Source organism: Corvus kubaryi, unplaced genomic scaffold (assembly GCF_017639235.1).
Source record: "Corvus kubaryi isolate FWS band 111438036 unplaced genomic scaffold, C.kubaryi_AGA036_p1.0 37301, whole genome shotgun sequence".
In the NCBI taxonomy this organism is placed as follows: Eukaryota; Metazoa; Chordata; class Aves; order Passeriformes; family Corvidae; genus Corvus; species Corvus kubaryi.
Genome location: NW_024581094.1, coordinates 1,313,802 through 1,332,889, shown reverse-complemented (window position 1 = coordinate 1,332,889; position 19,088 = coordinate 1,313,802). Strand labels below are relative to the sequence as shown.

Here is a 19,088-nt window from a genome sequence, read left to right as displayed (position 1 = left end):
CTTCCGGGTGCAGTCACGTGATGCGCCACTTCCGGCCGCTCTGCACCGCCGCGCCGCTCGTCTTGTCTGCTCCGAGACCTCCGGCGGAGCCGCCGTGACCCCGGTGACCCCTGGGGGACCAAAAATGACCCTCAGTGACCCCCGTGAGACACCCAGTGACCCAAGGTGACCCTAAAAACACCTCTAGTGACCTAAAGTGACCGCCGGGGGACCCAAACTCGCCCGTGTGTCACCTGCAGTGACCCTGAGACCCCCAGGGGACCTGCAACCACCCACGTGGGACGCACGATGACCTCAGTGTCCCCCGTGTCACCCGCACCCACCCCCGTGGGACCCAGGATAACCCCCGGGGGAGCCACACGGACCCCGTGGGACCCAGGATAACCCCCCCCAGGAGCTCTCTAGTCCCATGGGAATCCTCCCTGCTCCATGGGACCCCCTCCTAATATCCCTGTGGGGGTCCTATAGGGCCTTGTAGCCCCCCCACAGACCGACAGGACCCCATGGAGCCCTCAGGATGCCCCACAGGGACCCCTGAACCACTCCATGGGGACACCTCTGGGGACTCTGTGGCCCCACAGGACCCCAAATCCCCAGTGGGGACTCCCAGACCCCATGTGGGGACACCCCCAAGGGACTCCACAGGACCCACACGGAGCCCCTAAGGGACGCCACGTCCCACTGCATTCCAATATCCCAAATGTCCCCCTGGCAGGGCCCCTGACCTGCATGAGACCCCCATAAGCCCCCTCACCCTGCAGCCCCACCCGGCAGGGGTCCCACCCGTGCTACCCAACGGGGACATCCCCCCCCCCCCACTCATGGGACTCTTCCATCCCCCCACTTTGGGGGTCCCAGGGGAGCCCCGACCCAAACTCCACACCCTGGGGTTGGGGTCTCCCAGAGGGTGGGCTGGGGGTCTGTGGGACCTGCAGCCTCAGGACATCCCAGGGGACCGGGGCCCTGTGTCCCCTCACAGCCCGGCTGCTCCAGGGGTCACCCCAGTGCATTGTGGGAAACTCCCCATCACCACCTCAGGGGGGTCGTGGGAAGTGGGTTTGGGGGGTCCAGCCCCCCGGGGCTGCACCAGGGCCAGGCTAGACACCCCACCCGGGGGCCGGGGGGCCTGGGGGGCCCCCCTGGGTGTTGCTGGGGGGGTCGGTGTCGGGCAGCAGGCCCGGGGCGTCGTGATGTCAGGCGGGGGCGGGAGCTGGCGCAGGTAGATAAAGCCGGGGAGAACAGGAATCCCCGGTCCGGCGGGAGGGTGCCGGGACGCGGCGGGCGCTGCAGGTAGGAGCAGGGCCGGGCTGAGGGCTCCTGGGGCCGGGGGGCCGCTGGTCTTCCCGGGGTGCCAGCCCCATCCCGCCGGGAACGACCCCGGACCTCTCGCTGTGCCTGCACCCCTTCCCTCCCTCCTTCCCGCCTTCCTCCCGGCTCTTCCTCCTCCTCCACCGTCCCGCCGTGGCTCCCCTGCTGCCTCTGTGCCCCTGGGGAGCCCTGTCCCCCCCACCTCGGCACCCACCGGGACCCCCACCCACAGCTGGGATCCTGTTCCTCAGTCCTGGTGGTCCTGGAGCCCCGTCCCTTATGCTGGTGACGCTGTGATTCCATTCCTTATCCCGGTGTCCCTGGAATCTCATCCCCTAATCCTGGTGGCTCTGGGATCCCATCCCTCAGCCCGGTTGCCCTGGGGCCCCATCCCCTCAATCTGCTGGCCCTGGACCCCCTGCTCTATAGCCCTGGTGGCCCTGGGGCCCATCCCGGTGGTCCTGACCCCCTCCAGTCCCCCACCCCATACCCCTGCTGGCCCCTGTCCCTTTGCCCAAAGCTCTGTGTCCCCCTGTTTGTCCCAAGCCCCAGGGACAGTCCGTGTGTCCCCACCCTGCTGGAGCCCTGCCATGGCCACCGGGACAGGGCTGACACCGGGGTGACCTGAGGCCACGGGGTTGGGCTGGCGGGTTGGTGGCAGAGCAGGGCAGGTCCCAGGGCCCTGTCTGTCACATCCCCCCGTGTCCCCTGCTGTGTCCCACCAGCAGCATCACCCCACCTGACCCCTGGCTGTCCCTGCATCCCCAGGTCACGCCGGGGTCTGGCCAGGTGGGGAGACCCAGCCCAGCGCAGTCAAGTCAGGGAGCAGGGAAGGAGCAGAGGGTCCCGGTGGGATGCTGGGATGGGGACAGGGACGCGGCAGGGACAGGGATGGGATGAGGATGGCATCAGCCCTGCCCAGCCATGGACTTGGACCCCGAGAGGTGGCAGGAGGTGGGGACAGGGACGGGCGGCGGGCGAATGATTAACCTGGCTCTACTCGGTGTCCTGGGGCCGCCGGCACCGGCGTCCGCTGCCACCGTGGGTGCCACGTGTGTGTTCCGTGTGCCACGTGCTGGCGGGGCCGTGGCACCTCCCCGGGTCCTGCTGCGGGGCAGTTTGGGGCTGGCACCGGAGCGTGGCCGGTGTCCGAGCACCACGGCACCGTGGGTGGGGGCACGGGGGGCTGTGCCAGCGGCGGGGCTGGCGGCGGTTCCCACGGCGGCTCCCTCGCCCCCGGCTCCCGGCGCGGCCGCCCGGGCCCGGATGCCAGGGCGGTGAGGTGGAGCTGGGAGCGGCCGCCAGAACTGGTTTGGCCGGACCCGAGGAGGTGTTTGGGCTGAGCCGCCGCCGCCACGCTCAGCTTCCTGCTCCCCACGGCGCCGGCACGGCTCGGCCCGGCAAAGCTCGGCCTGGCAAAGCTCAGCCCAGCACGGCTCAGCCCAGCACGGCTCAGCCAGCATCTTCCAGTGCCCCCAGAGCCTCAGTGCTGGTGTGGGGCCACTGGTGAGGGTCCCACGTGGGATGTGGGGGATTCTTGGGGGTCTCATGATGGGCTGTGCTCGCTGTCAGTGTTACGCTCCAGCCCCCAGTACCCAGACAGGACTGGGGGGACTGGGACACCCCAACCCTCGGCAGCCACCTGGGGCTCAGACGGATGCCCAGGGCTGGGGTCCTGCTTGTCTGGGCACCAGGAAAATACCCCGGGGTGGGTGCCAGGGGTGGGAGCCCACGTGGAGCCTGGCACGGTGTCCTGTGGGGGCTGCCCACACCTGGCCATGGCCCCCCCAAGTGCCACCCCCACACGGTGCCAGACCCCCCTCTCACCCCACAGATAATGCCATGGAGGGGGGGGCTCAGCAGAACAGCCTCTGGGAGCCCCCCGAGCAGGATGGGGGTCCCAGTGAGCGGGACGCGGGTGAGGGGCCACCCGAGGTCAAGCGCTCCCAGCCGCTCTTCATCCACGGCAGCAGGTGGGTGTGGGGCACGGGGGGCTCGGGGGGTTTGGGGGATGCTCAGGGGGGTCATGGGGGCACAGAGCTCACCCTGTGCCTTCAGCCGGCAGCTGCCACAGGAGGAGCCACGAGCGTCGTCACTGCCCAGCATCCCCAACCCCTTCCCCGAGCTCTGCAGCCCCTCCAACTCACCCATCCTGAGCAGCCCGGCCCTGGGACAGGGACCCCCCCGCGAGGGCACCTCCCACGTGAGTCAGGGGCAGGGGGCTGGGGAGGGGGGCTCAGATCTGGGACCGGGACACCTCTGCAGGGGCACCTTCCAGGAATCAGGGGGCTGGGGAGGGGATTCTTGGTCAAGGGGCAGGGACCTCCGCTGCGAGCACACCTCCCACATGAAGCGGGAGTCAGGGGGGCTGGGGAGGGGGGGGGAGTCTCAGCCCTGGAGCAGGAACCACCTCCCATTTGAGTTGAGGGGCTGGAAAGGGGGTCAGCCTTTGGACAAGACCCCTCTACAGAGGTTCCACCCTCCTTAGCCGGGGGACCTGCGACAGAGACCTCCTCCCACATGAGCTGGGGAGCAGGAGGCTGGGGGGGTGGTCTCTCCTGTGGTTCTGCAGGGTCCCCTCACACCGGGGGGCCCTGACACCTCCATCCCACCTCCCAGGTGGTGAAGGTGTTCGGCGAGGATGGCGCGTGCCGCTCGCTGGAGGCGTCGGCGGGGACCACGGCGCGGCAGCTCTGCGAGACCCTGGTGCGCAGGACGCGGGCGCTGCACGACCACAGCTGGGCCCTGGTGGAGCTGCACCAGCACCTGGCCCTGGGTGAGCGGCCGTGGGGGCATGGCGGGGCACGGCCTGTGGGACCCCCGACCCCGCTGACCCCCTGTCCCCCCAGAACGCTGCCTGGAGGACCATGAGTCGGTGGTGGAGGTGCAGAGCTCCTGGGCCCCAGGCGCCGACAGCCGCTTTGTGTTCCGCAAGAACTTCGCCAAGTACGAGCTCTTCAAGAGCAACGCGGTAGGTGGGGACCCCCGGTAACCCCTCTGTGACCTCCCCGTGGGGATCCTGAGCACCCCAAGGGTCTCTGCTGACCCCCTGTCCCCCAGCAGTCGCTGTTCCCTGAGGTGATGGTGTCCAGCTGCCTGGAGGCCAATAAGAGCATGGCACACTCCGAGCTCATCCAGGTATGGGACACCGTGCCCGGCTGTGCCCTGGGGTCCCCGCTGTGCCCTGGGGACCCCACCGTGCCCCTCAGCCCTCGTGTCCCCTCAGAATTTCCTCAACTCCGGGAGCTGCCCCGAGGTCCAGGGCTTCCTGCATCTGCGGGAGGCCGGGCGCAAGGTCTGGAAGCGTTTCCACTTCTCCCTGCGCCGCTCAGGGCTCTACTACTCCACCAAGGGCACCTCCAAGGTGAGGACAGGGGGGTCCTGGAGTGAGGAGTGGCACGGCCACGGGGTGCAGCGGGGCCATCCCTGACACCCCCCCACCTCCCCAGGACCCCCGGCACCTCCAGTACTTTGCTGACCTCACCGAGTCCAACATCTACTACGTGACGCAGGGCAAGAAGCTCTACGGGACCCCCACCGAGTTTGGCTTCTGCATCAAGGTGGGGATGTCCCTGCCTGCGGCGGGGTCATTCCCTGCGCCTCCCCCTGTCCAAGGGCTCTCTGTCCCCTCAGAGCCACCCGGGGCTGCCCCGTGACAGCTCCGGCCTCTCCCGCAGCCCCACAAGGTGCGGAGCGGCGTGAAGGGCCTGAAGCTGCTGTGCAGCGAGGACGAGCAGAGCCGCAGCTGCTGGATGGCCGCGTTCCGGCTCTTCAAGGTGAGCCCCGACCAGGTGCTACCGGGCCCATGCTGGGGGACGCTGGGATGATGGCAGAGGGATGCTGAGGGGACGCAGGAGGGAATTTGGAGGGGTGCTGGGGCGATACTGGGGGGTAGATGGAGGGATGATGGGGGGATGCTCGGGGGATACTGAGGGGATGCTGGGAAGATGCTGGAGAGATGCAAGGGGGGGAATGGGGAGGGGTTCTAGAGGGACGCTGGAGGGATGACCCCAATCCCAGTGGTAATGTTTCAGGGTGGGTGTCCCTGTGCCCACGTGGAGTGGATGCAGAGGTCCCCATCCCTGCACGGGGTGTCTGCGGAGGTCCCTGGGTTTCCCTGGGTGCTCCCCCACCCCGCAACAGGACCCCCCAGCTGACAGGGCTGTTCCCCCAGTATGGGATGCAGCTCTACTGCAACTACCAGCAAGCGCAGGCACGGCTGAGCCAACCCCCCTGGATCGGCCCCACGCCCCTGGTGAGTGTCCCCTGCCCCCTGGAGCCCCTGGCCTGTGGGGACCCTCCGGTGACCCTCCTGTCCCCCCCAGCGAAGTGTCTCGGATAATGCACTGGTGGCCATGGACTTCTCGGGGTGCACGGGCCGGGTGATCGAGAACCCCAGTGAGGTGCTGACTGCCGCCCTGGAGGAGGCACAGGCCTGGAGGGTGAGTTGGGGTGCTGGGGAGTGAGGGGGAGTCCCCCTGAGCCCACCTTAATGCCCCATCCTCACTTTGTGTGCCCAGAAGAAGACGACACACCGGTACAGCCTGCCCGCAGCCTGCCACAGCTCCCCACTCAGCGCCGGTGAGATGGGGGGGGTCAGTGCCCCGTGGGGGTCCCTGCCCTGGGCAGGGGGTCCCCCCAAGCCTGACACTCCTCTCCCCACAGCCATCCACCGCACCCAGCCCTGGTTCCACGGGCGCATCTCCCGGGAGGACACCCAGCAGCTCATCGGCCGTCAGGGCTTGGTGGACGGGTATGGGACCCTGGGGTGGGAGATCGGGGTCCCTGGGGCTCCTGGGGGGGACACGGGACTCCAGGGAGGTACAGGAGCCCAGGGGTTACGGGGTCAGCTCATGCAGGCATGCAGGATGTGTGTGGGGATGGGGCTGAGGGATCCCGGGGGGTTGTGACTCCCGGGATTTTGCAAGGTTTGGGAGCCTGGGGTTTGGGGGACACACAGGCTCCTGGGGGGACACACAGGCTCCCAGGGATGCCAGGGGGTACCGGACCCCCAGGGCTTCTTGGGGGTTTGTAGGACCCAATGGGTGACACTGGGGGGGCAGAGGGGACCTGGGGCCAGCGGTGACACCCCTGGGGCTCACAGGGTCTTCCTGGTGCGGGAGAGCCAGAGGAACCCCAAGGGCTTTGTGCTGTCCCTGTGCCACCTGCAGCGCATCAAACACTACCTCATCCTGCCGGTGAGTGCCAGCCCGGGGCTGAGGGGGGCTGGGGGGGCCGGGGAGAGGGGTCCTGACCTGCAGCCCCCTGGCAGAGCGAGGAGGAGGGTCGGCTCTACTTCACCATGGACGACGGGCAGACGCGCTTCGCCGACCTCATCCAGCTCGTGGAGTTCCACCAGATCAACCGCGGCATCCTGCCCTGCAAGCTGCGGCACTACTGCACCTGCGTGGCCCTCTGAGCCATGGCACGGCACCACTGTGAGGGTTTGCCACAGCCTGGCACCACCGGCATGGCAGGGTTTGGCTCATTCTGGCGCTGCCAGCGTGGCTTGGCACAGTCTGACACTGCTGGCATGCTTTGGCTCACTCTCACTGCCAACATAGCACGGCTTGATGCAGCCTGGCACCACCGGCACGGAATGGCTCGGCACAGCCTGGCACCACTGGGATTGTTTGGCACAGCCTGGCCCTGTTGATGCGGCACAGCTTGGCACAGCCCAGCACCACCAGCACAGTTTGGCACAGCTGGGCACCACCAACACGGCACAGCTCAGCACAGCCCAGCACTGCTGGCACAGTTTGGCACAGCCTGGCACCAGTGGGATGGTTTGGCACAGCCTGGCACTGCCAGTATGGCACAGCTGGGCACAGCCCACTGCCAGGACCCCCACACTCAAGCACTTTCTCCCCTCCACCCTGCAGCACCAGCCCCGACTGTCCCCGAGTGTCCCTGCGGGGGCCTGGCACTCCTTGCCCCCACACCAAGGGGGTTTTGGGGTCCCCAGGAGCGGGGTCCCGGGGTGTGGGGGTGAGGGGGGCACCCATCACCGTGTCCCCCAAGTCCCTACGAGGCCAGTTGAACTGGGACGTGTTTTATACCAGTGATAATAAAGGTTATTTTTGCAGAGCTCCTGCCTTGTTCCTTCACATCCCCAGAGCTCCCCGCTGCCGGTGGCACACGGCTGGCAGTGTCCCCGTATCCCGCAGTGCCCCCACGTCTGGCAGTGTCCCCATGTCCCGCTGTGTCTCCAGAGTGCCCCAGGTCCCACACAAAGGCCCCTCTGTGCTCCCCGGGCACCACGTGCGGCTCAGCCACGCGGCCGCAGCAAATCCCCGGGAGGGGGGATTATCCGGGGGAGATTAAGGGCCCGGATTTGGGGGGGGCTGGGGCAGCTGCTATAAAGGCGGGGGGCTGAGGAGAAGAGGGGAGGCCGTGCCATGGCTCCCAAGACGGTGCTGATCACCGGCTGCTCCTCCGGCATCGGGCTGGCGCTGGCCGTGCGCCTGGCGCAGGACAAGCAGCGCCGCTTCCGAGGTGAGCGGGATGGGGGGGGACCCCGGGCCCCCGGGGGGAACCCGCGCGGGGCTGAGCCGCCTGTGCCCCCAGTCATCGCCACCATGAGGAACGTGGGCAGGAGCGGGGCGCTGGCGGCGGCGGCGGGGCCGGCGCTGGGCCGGACGCTGGAGATCAAACAGCTGGACGTGTGTGACGAGGGCTCCATCCGCGCCTGCCTCGACAGCATCCCCGGGCGCCACGTCGACATCCTGGGTGAGCCCCGGGATTCCCTTCCCACCGTGACCCCCGAGCTGGGACCCTCCATAATGGGGACTCCTGTACTGGGGGCTGTGTAGCCAAGCCTGTCTCGTGCTGGAGACCATTTGTGCATCCAGCGCTGGGACCCTCCGTGCCAGGGACACCTCATGACCCTGACCCCATGCACCAGGGGCCGTCCATGCCAGGGACCCCCTGCACCAGGGCACCCTCTGTGCTGGGACATTCCCTGCACCAGGAACCCTCCAAATTCTGGACATCCCATTCTGGGAACCCTCTGAGCACTGGGGACCCCCTGTGCCCGGGGCTTCTCATATACAAGGGACCCTGTGACCCCACACACCAGTGACCCTCTATGCCAGGGACACCCTGCACCAGGGAGCCTCCACACCCAGGATATCCCATGCTGAGGATACTCCAAGCACCAGGGACCCCCCAGGCCCAGGGTGCGGGATCCTCCTGCCCAGGGCATGCCCCACTGATGCCCCGTGCCCACAGTCAGCAACGCCGGGGTGGGCATGGCGGGACCCCTGGAGTGCCAAAGCCTGACAGCCATGCAGAGCCTTATGGACACCAACTTCTTCGGCCTCGTCCGCCTGGTCAAGGAGGTGCTGCCCGACATGAAGCGGCGCCGCGGGGGCCACATCATCGTCATCAGCAGCATCATGGGCCTGCAGGGTAGGGGAGAAGGGGGTGTCCCGGGGGGTCCAGCCCCCACCCAGCCCTGACCAGGACTCCCCAACCATCCAGGCATCGTCTTCAACGACATCTACTCAGCCTCCAAGTTTGCGGTGGAGGGTTTCTGCGAGAGCCTGGTGGTGCAGGCGCTGCGCTTCAACGTGGCGTGAGTGCGGGGGTGGGTGGCCGTGCAGCCCCCGGGGCCAGGGGTTCTGGAGGTGCCCACTGCCACATCCCTGGGCAGGATCAGCCTGGTGGAGCCGGGGCCGGTGATGACGGAATTCGAGACGAAGTTGTATGAGGAAGCTGAACGCGCCGACTACTCACGGACTGACCCCGAGACGGCCGAAATCTTCACCAAGCTCTACCTGAGGAGCTCCAAGGATGTGTTCACCAGCATTGGCCAGACCCCCGAGGACATCGCAGAGGTGACAGGCGGGCAGGGGGCCCCAGTGGGCTGGGGGTGCCCTGCTGGGCTGGGCTGGGCAGAGGTGTCAATTAGCCCTAACAAGGAACAGCGATGCCCAGCCAGCAGTGGGGCAGTTCACTCACAGACAGCTCCATCCTGATGGGGCTGAGCCCGGCTGGGAATGGGAATAGCAATGGTGATGGGATGGGAATGTGGATGGGATGGGAATAGGATGGGGAGGAACCAAGGATGGAGATGGGATGGAAATGGAATGGGAATGGGAAGGGCTGGAGGTAGGGGTAGGATGGGATGGGGATGGGGTGGGATAGGATAAAGATAGGGATAGAATGGGAAGGAGTTGGGGATGGGATAGGAATGGTGGTGGAGTGAGGTGGGATGGATTAGAGACAGGGATAGGATAGGAAGGGCTTGGGGATGGGGAGAGGAAGTGAATGAGAAGGAGCTGGGATAGGAATGGGGATAGGAGGACAATGGGAAGGGAGGGGTTGAGAATGTGAATGAGGATGGGGGTGCAGATGGGGATGGGATGCAGACAGGGTTGAAAAGGGATAGGGGTGGGATGTGAAAAGTGGAGGGCTGGGGAGGGGCTGTGGGGACAGGAAGGGGACAGTCTCAATTCCACGTGCAGCACACCCTGCGGGTGATCGAGGCGGCGCGGCCGCCGTTCCGGCACCAGACCAACGTGGCGTACACGCCGATGGCCGCGCTCAAACACGCCGACCCCAGCGGCGCCCTCATCACCGACGCCTTCTACAAGCTGGTGTTCAAGTACGACACGGTGCTGCGGTTCAGCCTCCGCGCCATCCGCCTGCTCCGGTGGAAGGCACAGAAGGTCAAGGCGGGTGTGCGGCTCCTGGGCTTCAAATAAGCCCTTGTGGCCCCTGGGCACTGCCCAGCCCATCCCGGGCGGCGGGGGCGAGGGGGCCGGGACCCGTGCAGGGTTTCGCTTCCCGTTCCCGGCCCGAAATAGCTCCCGCCGCAGCCGCATTAAATTAAAATGGGGAGGGTATTTATAACCAGCGCGGGGTGAGCAACGCAGAGCAGCTTCCTCCGGGAGTGCAGCGGCCGTGACGGGGCTGGGAAGAGCTGGCAGCTGCCCCCTGCCTGCCTCCTGCTCCCCAGGGGCACCTGTACCTCCGACCCGCGGGCATGTGACACCCAGGGGACCTCACCCCATCACCCCGTGGTGCTGCATCCTCCTTCCTGCAGGCACTGCTGTGGCGTTGGGAATGTCCCATGGTGGGGGGTTCTGTGTCACCCCCAACTGTCACCGAACCCTCGGGCACTGGGACAGTACAAGAGGTGCAGGAGCTGTTGGGAGGGGGAGAGCAGAGTGTGAGGAGTGTGTGGTGTGTTCAGAGGGGCACATTGGGGGCGTCAGGGGTGTAAAGGGGGTGCAGGGACCGGTGCAGCGTTGGGGTGGGGTGTATGGCAAAGACTGGGTGCAGGGTGAGCCCAGGGGAGCTCAGCAGCTCACGCTGCCCTAGGGGCTCCCCTCCAGCTCCCGGTGGGTGACAGCGGGGTGGATTCACCCTGAACGCTGGCGTGTGGGCGCTTGGCGTGACAGCACCGGGAGGTGAGCGCCGGGGGAAACCGCAGGAGGCCCGGCATGAATCAGCCCCGCTGCTCAGAAACCTTCCTGGCTCTCCCTGCACTTCCCGGCGCAACCCCCGGAGCCCTGCCGGGACCCCCAGCCCCACGTGAGAGGGCTGGACGCGGCTGCGGCTCCGTGTGCCTCGCACGTGGCATCTCCTGGCCCCGCCGGCTCCAGGGACCGTGGGGACAGGATGGAGGTGGGGAAGGAAATATATTTGCATTATCCCCCCTTCTCGCACGAGTTAATGGCAAAGCGGCGGTGGGACCGCGGCCCCGGGGTGATGGCAGCACCTGTGGGACGTGCAGGGGTGACATCAAAGCGGTGACAGAATCGCTGCCTCCCCCCTCGCTGCGGTTTCTGCAGATTTGACTAACTTTCTCCACTTGGGGGGCAGGATGGGGGGGTGAGGGTGACTCTGCCAGGCCCCGGGGAGCAACAAGGGGGGCTCCCTGGCACAAAGCCACAGCTGTGGGAAACGGAGCTGAGGGAGGACAGGACCCCACTCATACACCCCCAGCCCCACGGTGTCCCCAGTGCCCAGGGGAGCAGCAATGGGGCTGGTACTGGGGGAGCTGGGGGGAGCAGGATGAGCCCCAGGTCTCACTGCGGGTGGGGGTAGTGGGGTCTGGGTGGAGCAGTGACAGCCCCAGCCTCCCTCACAGCCGTGCTCACGGCGGTCCCGGCAGAGAGAGGGAGGAACAGGGAGCTGCTGTGAGTGAGGGGATCCCCAAGCCGTCGGGGGCACCTGGGTTATGTGTGAGGCTGAGGAACATCACCTCCCACCCGGAGCATCCTCCGTGGCCATGGAGCACCGCTTGCAGCCCAGGACTATTTCCCATCCCACCATCGCCGCAGCCCCGCGGGTGCCGGCGGGCAAGCGCTGCTGCAGGGGCCGGAGCCGTGCGGGTTGGAAGTAGATTCTTCTAAAAACAATAGTCTGCTGGGACTTTCCTGTCGCCGGCGTGTGACAATTGCCAGCCGTTCCCCGTGTCCTCGATCCCCCGAGGATTTCGCTGCCAGGTGCCGACTCGCTGCCATGCAAATGCGGCGCCAGATATAACCCGGCTGGAGGGGCCGGTTCGGTGGCTCCCCGGGGGCTTCACTTCCCTCCCGGCGCAGCGAGGGGGGCATCAGGCGTGACACGAACCTGCTGCCCGCGTCGTGGTGCCCCGGTGACAGTCGCGGCCCTGTCCCGGCTTGTGCTGCACCCGCGTGTCCCGGTGAGAACCCCGGGGCTGCAGAGCTCCCCCAGAGCTGGGGGCACTTCAATGTCCCTTCTCGCTGTCGCTCAGCACAGAGGTGGCTCTGCTCACCCCCTGCCCCCAGAATTTGGGAACCCGGCCCACGCGGAGGGTGGGAAAACGCCGCCGGGTCCCCGCCGGGCCAGCGCGGGGAGCGTGACTCAGTGCACGGCTGGGGAATTGGGACACGGAGGAGGTGGTGGCAGTGACTCAGTCCTCCCTGTCCCCTCCCGGCACTGCCGGGTTTTGGGTGCTGGACCGCTCCCCGCGGGAGCAGGAGCCGGCCGGGATGCTCCAAGGATGCAGCGCGGCACCCGGAAGAGTTTTATGGGATTTTTTGTGCGTTAGAAAGCGTGTTTCAACACGAGGACAGGAGAAACGAGTTCCTCTGTGCTCTATCACGATTACAGCTATCAGCAGATAAGGATCTCTCTGTCACAACACCAACTGAAGGTTTCTGTGAGCCTTTAAAGGGGTTTGGCTCCAGGCAGGAGAAGTCTGAGGGGTTTTGGATCAAACCAGTTCTTATTAAGGGAAAAACCAGGGTGGGAAGACGCCGTGGGACTCGCTGTCCCCAGCCCCGAGCCCCCTCTGTCTCAGCCAGCCCTCGGAGTCACCCGGCAGCAGCAGGGGAAAAGACCCCTCAGTGCTTGTGTTGCATCCGGGCTGGGAAGGAAGTGAAGGGAAAAGAAAAAAGGGATCCTCTGACTTTCTTCTCGGTTTTTTTCGTTTCTGTTTCTCAAGCGTGTCCAGCTCTTGCGGCAGAAGGTGTCGGGGGGAATGAAACAAGCGCGAACAGCGTCAGCCGGGTAAAGCAGGTGCTAAAAGGGCCGGGGGGGTTCGTGTGAGCCTCCACCCTCCGCCGCCGGGATGTTTCCATGCGGCTGACGCGCTCCGGCACGGCGGGCACAGCCCCAGCACCCCGCGGGAACCACGAGCCCACCCCACAGCCCAAGCGTGGGGCTGAGCTGCCTCCACCTCACAGCTCTGGGGTTAAATCGTTCCTCTATTAACCAAAACTGTGTCCAGCACCATTTTCCAGCAGTCAGAGGAGCAGACGATGTTATTTTACGCCTCTGACTGTATCGGTTACTCCACTGAGTAACAGGTTCTGCTGAGCACAGCCCCCACCACGGCTCGGCACCCCCTGGGGACACACCACGGCTCACAGGTTCCATCACACCTGTGGGATTTACAGCTCCCAGAGCTGATGGGCACTGGCAGCTCCAGCCCCAGCGCTCATTCCCACTCCTCAGCCAGCTCTGCTGGTCATTTCCCAGCTCTGTTTTAATGGCTGACAGAGTAGACATGAGTTTATTGACATTTTTAAAACTTCAGTAAACCTTTAAACACCAGAGGCTTGTTTCTTGGTGCCAAAAGCTCCTTCCCTGAGGCTCCCCTGCCCACTCTTGGGGTGTAATTCATCAGTAAATGAAGAACCAAGCGAGACAGACACACCAAGGCACTGGAGAATGCTCCAAACCTGTTCCAGACCAAAATAACCAAGCCAGGAGCAGAATAAATCAGGGTGCCAACCAGTACCAGCAGTTTTTCCATCTGTTTTCCCAGACGAGGCAGTTTCCAGAGCTCCTCCAAGCTCGGAGACCTGCCCTGGACCAACACAGCCCCTCACCATCCAGACACGGCCCAGTGGGATTCCCACCTCCGAAGCCAGTGGCTCCAGGGCAGCACTGTGGGTCAGGGGTGAACATGGGTGTGTGAAGGGACAATTCAAGTGTATTCTTAAATGAATCCATTGCCCAATCCACCTATGGAAAATAAGATTTTTGGATGGTTCCAGGAGGCATCTCTCTGCAGATTCCTTTAGGAACCTGCCTTTGCCTGCCCTCAAGTCAGCACATCGTCATTATTTAAATACTTTATTCATTTATTGACAATTCTTTGGTGTTGAAAACTAAGCCATTGAAAAGCAAGCTCATCACAAAATTAGAAGTTGATAAAGACAACCACAATGTCCTAAAAATGTTGGACTGAGAAATGTCAGGGCAGCAGTGGAACCTTCTCTTTGTTCTCTGGGAATTTTCTCACTCCCTTTCCCTCCCTTTTCTGGACCCAAGAGCTTGGCCCTTGGGGCCGATCCTTGGTGGAACTGCAGCCTCCCTCACAGGAGGAGGATTGGTCCCACTGTGACACGGGTGTTCATTAGGGGAGAGCCAACATGCACCTTTCTCATGATGGGGCACTGGGAAACATCCTAAACCTGCTTTATAGCTCCACACATAACAGCAAAAGAGTTCTCCTCAACCCCAGGGACAGCAGGATCCTGGATTAGCACTTCCACAGCACTCTGGATACTCAAGCACACTACAGGCTGATTTATCCCACTCCAGACCCACCCTTAGTGGGGAAAATGAATATAAATTTCTTATTTTGTGCATTAAAATTCAGGGAGGAAATAATTGAGCCAAAAGAATTCAGAGGGAGGGATGAATTTCAGTATTTCTTGACCCTCAGCTCTCCAGCCTTCCCTCAGGGAAGCGATTGGATCACCAGAGATAACACAAAAGCAACACAGCTCTCAAACCACACAAGGAATGCAGAAAGTCCATCAGAACACTCTTAACTACAGGATACAAAAATACTTTGCAAAGACTAAACCTTCACTCAGCAAAGGCGTTGCCAAACCCCTCTCCAGCACAGGGACACTGCCGTGGCTGTGGGGCCATGGGGGGGATTCAGAGAACTGTTGTAAAAACTGGCTTCGAAGGGATGGCAGCTGCTCGGGGTGCAGAGCAGCACCTCCCAAGGGCCATCCCAGTGGGGGTGTGGCTCTCACACACCTGCCTGAGGTCTCACCTGTCCACAGCTGGCCAGGGCCACCCTGTGGGTACAGGGATGGCACGGCCACGTGTCCTGCTGTGGGAGCAAGGCAGAGGCACAACACAGAGCACAGCTTCGTCCTCATTCTCGGCACCCATCAGAAAGAAGGAGTTTCCAGCAATGAAAATCGGGATTTCTCCCAGCCCACATGGATGAGCTAACCAGTGATCTCACTGGGTATCCCAAAAATATGTATTGTTAAAAAATCCCAACCCCAAATAGGTCTCATTTCTTATTTTCCTCTTACTGAGTGACTTTAAAAAAAGTCAGCAGTGGGGTAAGAAAATTGAAAGTGTGGTGGGGCCACACATTCCTTAGGGCTTAGGGGAAAATCTTTAAGGAGGAATTAATAATCCCTCCCTTTTCCTGCCCTAGTTTTCCTTGTTTTGGTGATGAGCCATTGGGAGGCCATTGGGATTATAACTAGGAAAAGCTCCTCCAACACGCTTCTGACCATACATCTGAATGAGCAGGGGAATTGGCATGAAAACCTTTTGTGCTGACTTAAAGCAAACTCTATAAAAACAAACACAAGTTAAAAATTGAAAACATCATAAATGGCTCTGAAGTTTCACAAAAATAAAGTTCATATCAAAACCAGTCTCTGCTCCTGGTGTTTCCCACAGTCCCACTCACCACAGCAGCCAGGCAGAGATGCTACAGAACACTGAACTACTGGGAAAGATGAATTTTAAAAAGTGTCACCTCCTTGTGACACTCTTAAAACTGGCCTAGAAAAATACTCAAGAAATTTCATTATACTAATTAAAAACCCAACCAACCAAGCCTCCCCTCCAATTGAAAACAAAGCCTTTGACCTTGGAAAACTGGTCCCTTCACTTGAGCACGACTCTGTGCTCTCCCCGAGCTATGTGTGAGGAGAACTCATACCGGTCGTGGCTCCGGTAGCCGCAGACGTTGCACTCGAAGGGGTCACGGAAGCCGTGGCAGCCCATGTGGATGGTGAACATCACGTAATCCAGGAAGAGCACGCGGCAGTGGTCGCACCGGTACACCCCAATGGCCTCCCCTTCCTTGTTGATGACCTTGAAGGCATCGCGTGGGCATATGGCGGGTGGCTTGATGATGTCGTACGGCCTTGGGAAATCCTTCAAGGCCTGGAGGCCGTTGCGGGTTGGAGCCGGGATCACCTGGCTCTGGTGGAAGGTGGGATTGGGCCTCTCCTCGTGGTTGCTGTCAGTGTCTGTGGAGTCGTGGCCGCTGTTGTTTGGGGAAAGGCCCCTGTCGGATGACAGGCTCTTGTCCCTGAGGTGGCCGTGGCTCTTCTCGGCCTCCAGCGTGGTGCCGTTGGGCACGTCGGCACGGGGCAGCGGCAGCGGGTACAGGCTGCTGATGACCGGCACCATCTCGGCCGTGGGGGCCGGCGGGGTCTGCACGAGCGGGCGCAGGGCCTCGGCTCCAAGGTAGGTGATGGCGTTGTTGATGGCCTGGTCCATCATGTGCCCGTGCATCATCTCGCTCTCCTTTTCGTACAGGAAACTGGTGTTATAATTGACATCAAAGCTGGGTCGTTTCTCACCTGCAAGAGATGAGAGGTGACAATTACCTGGGTGGGTAAAGAACTATTTAAACCTCTTGATGACTTTTGTAAAGGGTCTCTGTGAAGTGAAGGGGCATTATATGTTCTCTACTGAAAGAAGCTGTTCTTAGACTCAAGTAGCTTTTGGGTGGGGTTTTGTTGATTTTTATATTTTCTTAAACCTCAGGCTTAGAAGCAAACCAGTTTAATAGAGGAGGCGGCGAGGGTACTTTTTGAGAGACTCATCTTTGACAACTCCTTGGGCACTGAAGTCAGTTTTCTCACTGTCCTTTGACAGCTACAGCTTCCTCTGCACCACAGCTGGCTTCTTGGACCTCTACACAGGTATTCAGGTAAACTAATACTGGCAGATATAAATATAGATATAAACCCCTCACATTTAGGGTCACTGAGTACGGGGTTAGGGAAAGAAAAATGTTTTCCTCTGAGTGTGCTGGGGCTTGGAAAGCTCTGGACTGGACAGAAGTGGAGGAGAGCGCACCTGAAATTCTTCTCACACCTCTCTGGGCAGCACAGTGCAACTCCTGTTCTCTGTGCCAGCCGCAAGGAGGAAACAAGCTGCACCCCAAAAGCACTAAAGGCATTTTGGGGGTAAATGTCTAGAAATAAGTAACTGAATTCTGTGGTTACTAAAACCATAAACTTGTTCATCACTTAAAAAAATACAAAAAAAAGACCAGATGAAAGGTTTCACGTGCAAGTGACTCGCAAACATTAGATCCACGAATCTCTTAGTTACGGTAACTCGACTGGTGCAGATGTTTATCAGTCACCTGTCAACACCGTGACTCAATGTGTATGAAACTCGTGGGGTTTCACTGCAGAGGCAGAAAAACCCAGAGAGCTCACGTTTCTCTTATAAAACACTCCAAAAGGTTAACGAACCACAAGAGTGTAACTGCTTCCAGCCCTCAGCACCACTCGCCATCCAGCTTCACATGGAAGGAAACAAAATGCCACAGTACTTTTGAGTGACTCATAAAAGCAGCTCCAGGCAAGTGAAAGATGTGAATAACTTGGAAATTTAAAAATAAAAAAAGGCAACAAAAGCAAAAAAGACAGGACTGCCTAAAAATTTTGGTGTTAGGATTCACTGTCGTAATGTAAGACACAAAAAACATGATGTATGATCACAGGATTGTGGAATATCCCAAGCTGGAAGGGACCCACCAGGACCATCGAGTCCAGCTCCTAAAGATCACTGAAAGTCTTGCAGTGCTTTGTGATTCCACTGTCCTGGCAGATTTTAAGGCTCCCCCCAGGAAAAGGCTCTGAAGAGGGGCCTGGTGCAGAGGTGAAGAGTCAAGTGCAGGGTCTGGTGGTCCCTGCCCTTGTGTGGGACTTGTACTGGTACGCACGAGGCAGCTTCTGGGGATGGAAATGTGAAAAAGAAAGTGGGCGAGACTCCTGGTGCTTGTCTGAATCCCTGCAGAGCCCTCCAATTACAATAAAGGGGTTTTTCTTCCGATCAATAGACTTCATTCAGAGAAACGAGCCAAACAAAGATGCCTTGTTAGTGTATATCCCTGTCCCTGCTTCCTGACTAAATGAGACATCAGCACTCATTCCCAGATTTCCCAAGGAATCCCCATGCTGGGCTGTCAGATCCGAGATCTGACAAGGGCAGGTCAGAAAGGCACAGGAGTCAGACCAAGGTCGGACAGCCTGCTCCTGAAAATATCCTTCCCAGGGATACAAGAGACCAAGGGGGAAATGTTTTCACATTTAATTTAACAAGAACAATCACAGAAGCTCTAGAAAAACAGCAAGTTTCAGAAACTGCTTATTTTGTGCCTTTAGGTGAACTGTGATGGGTTCTCCAGCTTCTCCACACAATCACCTGTGTGTGCAGTGCCAGTTCATGCCATCCAGCACCAGCACAAATCCTAAAGGGTCTGGGCCGCACAGGTGCTCATTGGCCGCCAAAGGAAACCCCAAACCCACTAGTTCTTCATGTTAGGCCTATGCTGAGGGGGTGCATCCTGCTGCAGGCGTGTTTAATAAAATGCATAAAGGTCAAACTGCTGGTGATTGCACAATGAGAGAGCTGAAAAAATGCTAAAATAGAGGAAGCTAAAGAATTACAAACCAATTTGCATTAGTATTGCTTTTTGAATCACAGCACGACATGTAAGGGCCGAGCTCCAAAGGCCCAGTTTCAGTCCTGAGCATCAAAGGCATTCAGATGGAGTGTGCTGGTGTGGCTGTGCTACGAGGTCACCTTTAGAAAGCCACAATAACGTAAAATAAATCAATAAATGTGACCAGTTTTCGTAGATGAAAGCCCAGTGCCTCCCACCAAAGCCACTAGGAGCTCCATTATTTTCAAAAACTGAGTTAGTTTCCTGGGTGGATGGATCCAGCTGCACACCTTTATCTGGGATGCATCCAGCTGCACAGCTTTACCTGGATGGATCTGGCTGCACACCCTTACCTGGCTCTGGAGCTGGCATACCCTGTGCCAGGGGTTTGGCTGCAGCAGCTGTGGGAGCCCTGCCTGCTCTCCCAGCCCACATCTCTCCCTCCCCACGTGGGCCCCACTCAGAAGGTGAACTTTATATTAAGCCATAAAAAAAAAAAGCACTTGTTACCTTATATAACCCTACAAACAGCACAAATAAGGCTTCACCAGCACCAATATTATATAACTGCTGACTAAGGGTTTTCCTTAGGACACTGGGTTGCATTTTATTTTCTTTA

General features: G+C 60.8%; 4 protein-coding genes across 14 annotated transcripts in view; 2 read left to right on the top strand and 2 right to left on the bottom strand.

Moving 5' to 3' along the window:
* Positions 1 to 13: 13 nt before the first annotated feature.
* LOC121664583 (translation initiation factor IF-2-like) lies at positions 14 to 3,142 on the bottom strand. Its single transcript, XM_042027971.1, has 2 exons — positions 2,299 to 3,142; positions 14 to 110 (listed from the first exon to the last, which is right to left on the bottom strand). The coding sequence occupies exons 1-2, from the start codon at positions 2,856 to 2,858 to the stop codon at positions 14 to 16; spliced, it is 657 nt and encodes a 218-aa protein (XP_041883905.1). The 5' UTR covers positions 2,859 to 3,142.
* GRB7 (growth factor receptor bound protein 7) lies at positions 1,197 to 7,395 on the top strand. 5 transcript variants are annotated; one of them, XM_042027966.1, is made up of 16 exons: positions 1,261 to 1,290; positions 2,077 to 2,125; positions 3,143 to 3,281; positions 3,367 to 3,511; positions 3,928 to 4,084; positions 4,158 to 4,279; positions 4,369 to 4,446; positions 4,535 to 4,672; positions 4,758 to 4,868; positions 4,986 to 5,084; positions 5,483 to 5,563; positions 5,634 to 5,750; positions 5,829 to 5,889; positions 5,974 to 6,061; positions 6,413 to 6,506; positions 6,581 to 7,395. In XM_042027966.1, the coding sequence occupies exons 3-16, from the start codon at positions 3,151 to 3,153 to the stop codon at positions 6,725 to 6,727; spliced, it is 1,569 nt and encodes a 522-aa protein (XP_041883900.1). In that variant the 5' UTR covers positions 1,261 to 1,290; positions 2,077 to 2,125; positions 3,143 to 3,150; the 3' UTR covers positions 6,728 to 7,395. The 5 variants fall into 5 exon arrangements, with proteins under 5 accessions (XP_041883901.1, XP_041883902.1, XP_041883898.1 ...); XM_042027967.1 differs by lacking the exon at positions 2,077 to 2,125 and having other exon boundaries at positions 1,197 to 1,290; positions 4,372 to 4,446; XM_042027968.1 differs by lacking the exon at positions 2,077 to 2,125 and having other exon boundaries at positions 1,197 to 1,290; positions 5,832 to 5,889.
* A 281-nt stretch (positions 7,396 to 7,676) lies between these two features.
* RDH8 (retinol dehydrogenase 8) lies at positions 7,677 to 10,973 on the top strand. Its single transcript, XM_042027970.1, has 6 exons — positions 7,677 to 7,803; positions 7,876 to 8,037; positions 8,539 to 8,718; positions 8,791 to 8,884; positions 8,963 to 9,146; positions 9,777 to 10,973. Exons 1-6 carry the CDS (start codon positions 7,707 to 7,709, stop codon positions 10,014 to 10,016), a joined length of 957 nt encoding a protein of 318 aa, XP_041883904.1. The 5' UTR covers positions 7,677 to 7,706; the 3' UTR covers positions 10,017 to 10,973.
* Positions 10,974 to 13,849: 2,876 nt separating this feature from the next.
* The window catches only part of IKZF3 (IKAROS family zinc finger 3), a 37,863-nt gene continuing 32,624 nt past the window's right edge, over positions 13,850 to 19,088 (bottom strand). For all 7 annotated transcript variants that reach the window (XM_042027959.1, XM_042027958.1, XM_042027957.1 and 4 more), the window contains one exon: positions 13,850 to 16,367. In XM_042027959.1, the coding sequence (XP_041883893.1) occupies positions 15,664 to 16,367 (704 nt within the window). In that variant the 3' untranslated portion in view covers positions 13,850 to 15,663. The remainder of the gene's footprint in view (positions 16,368 to 19,088) is intronic.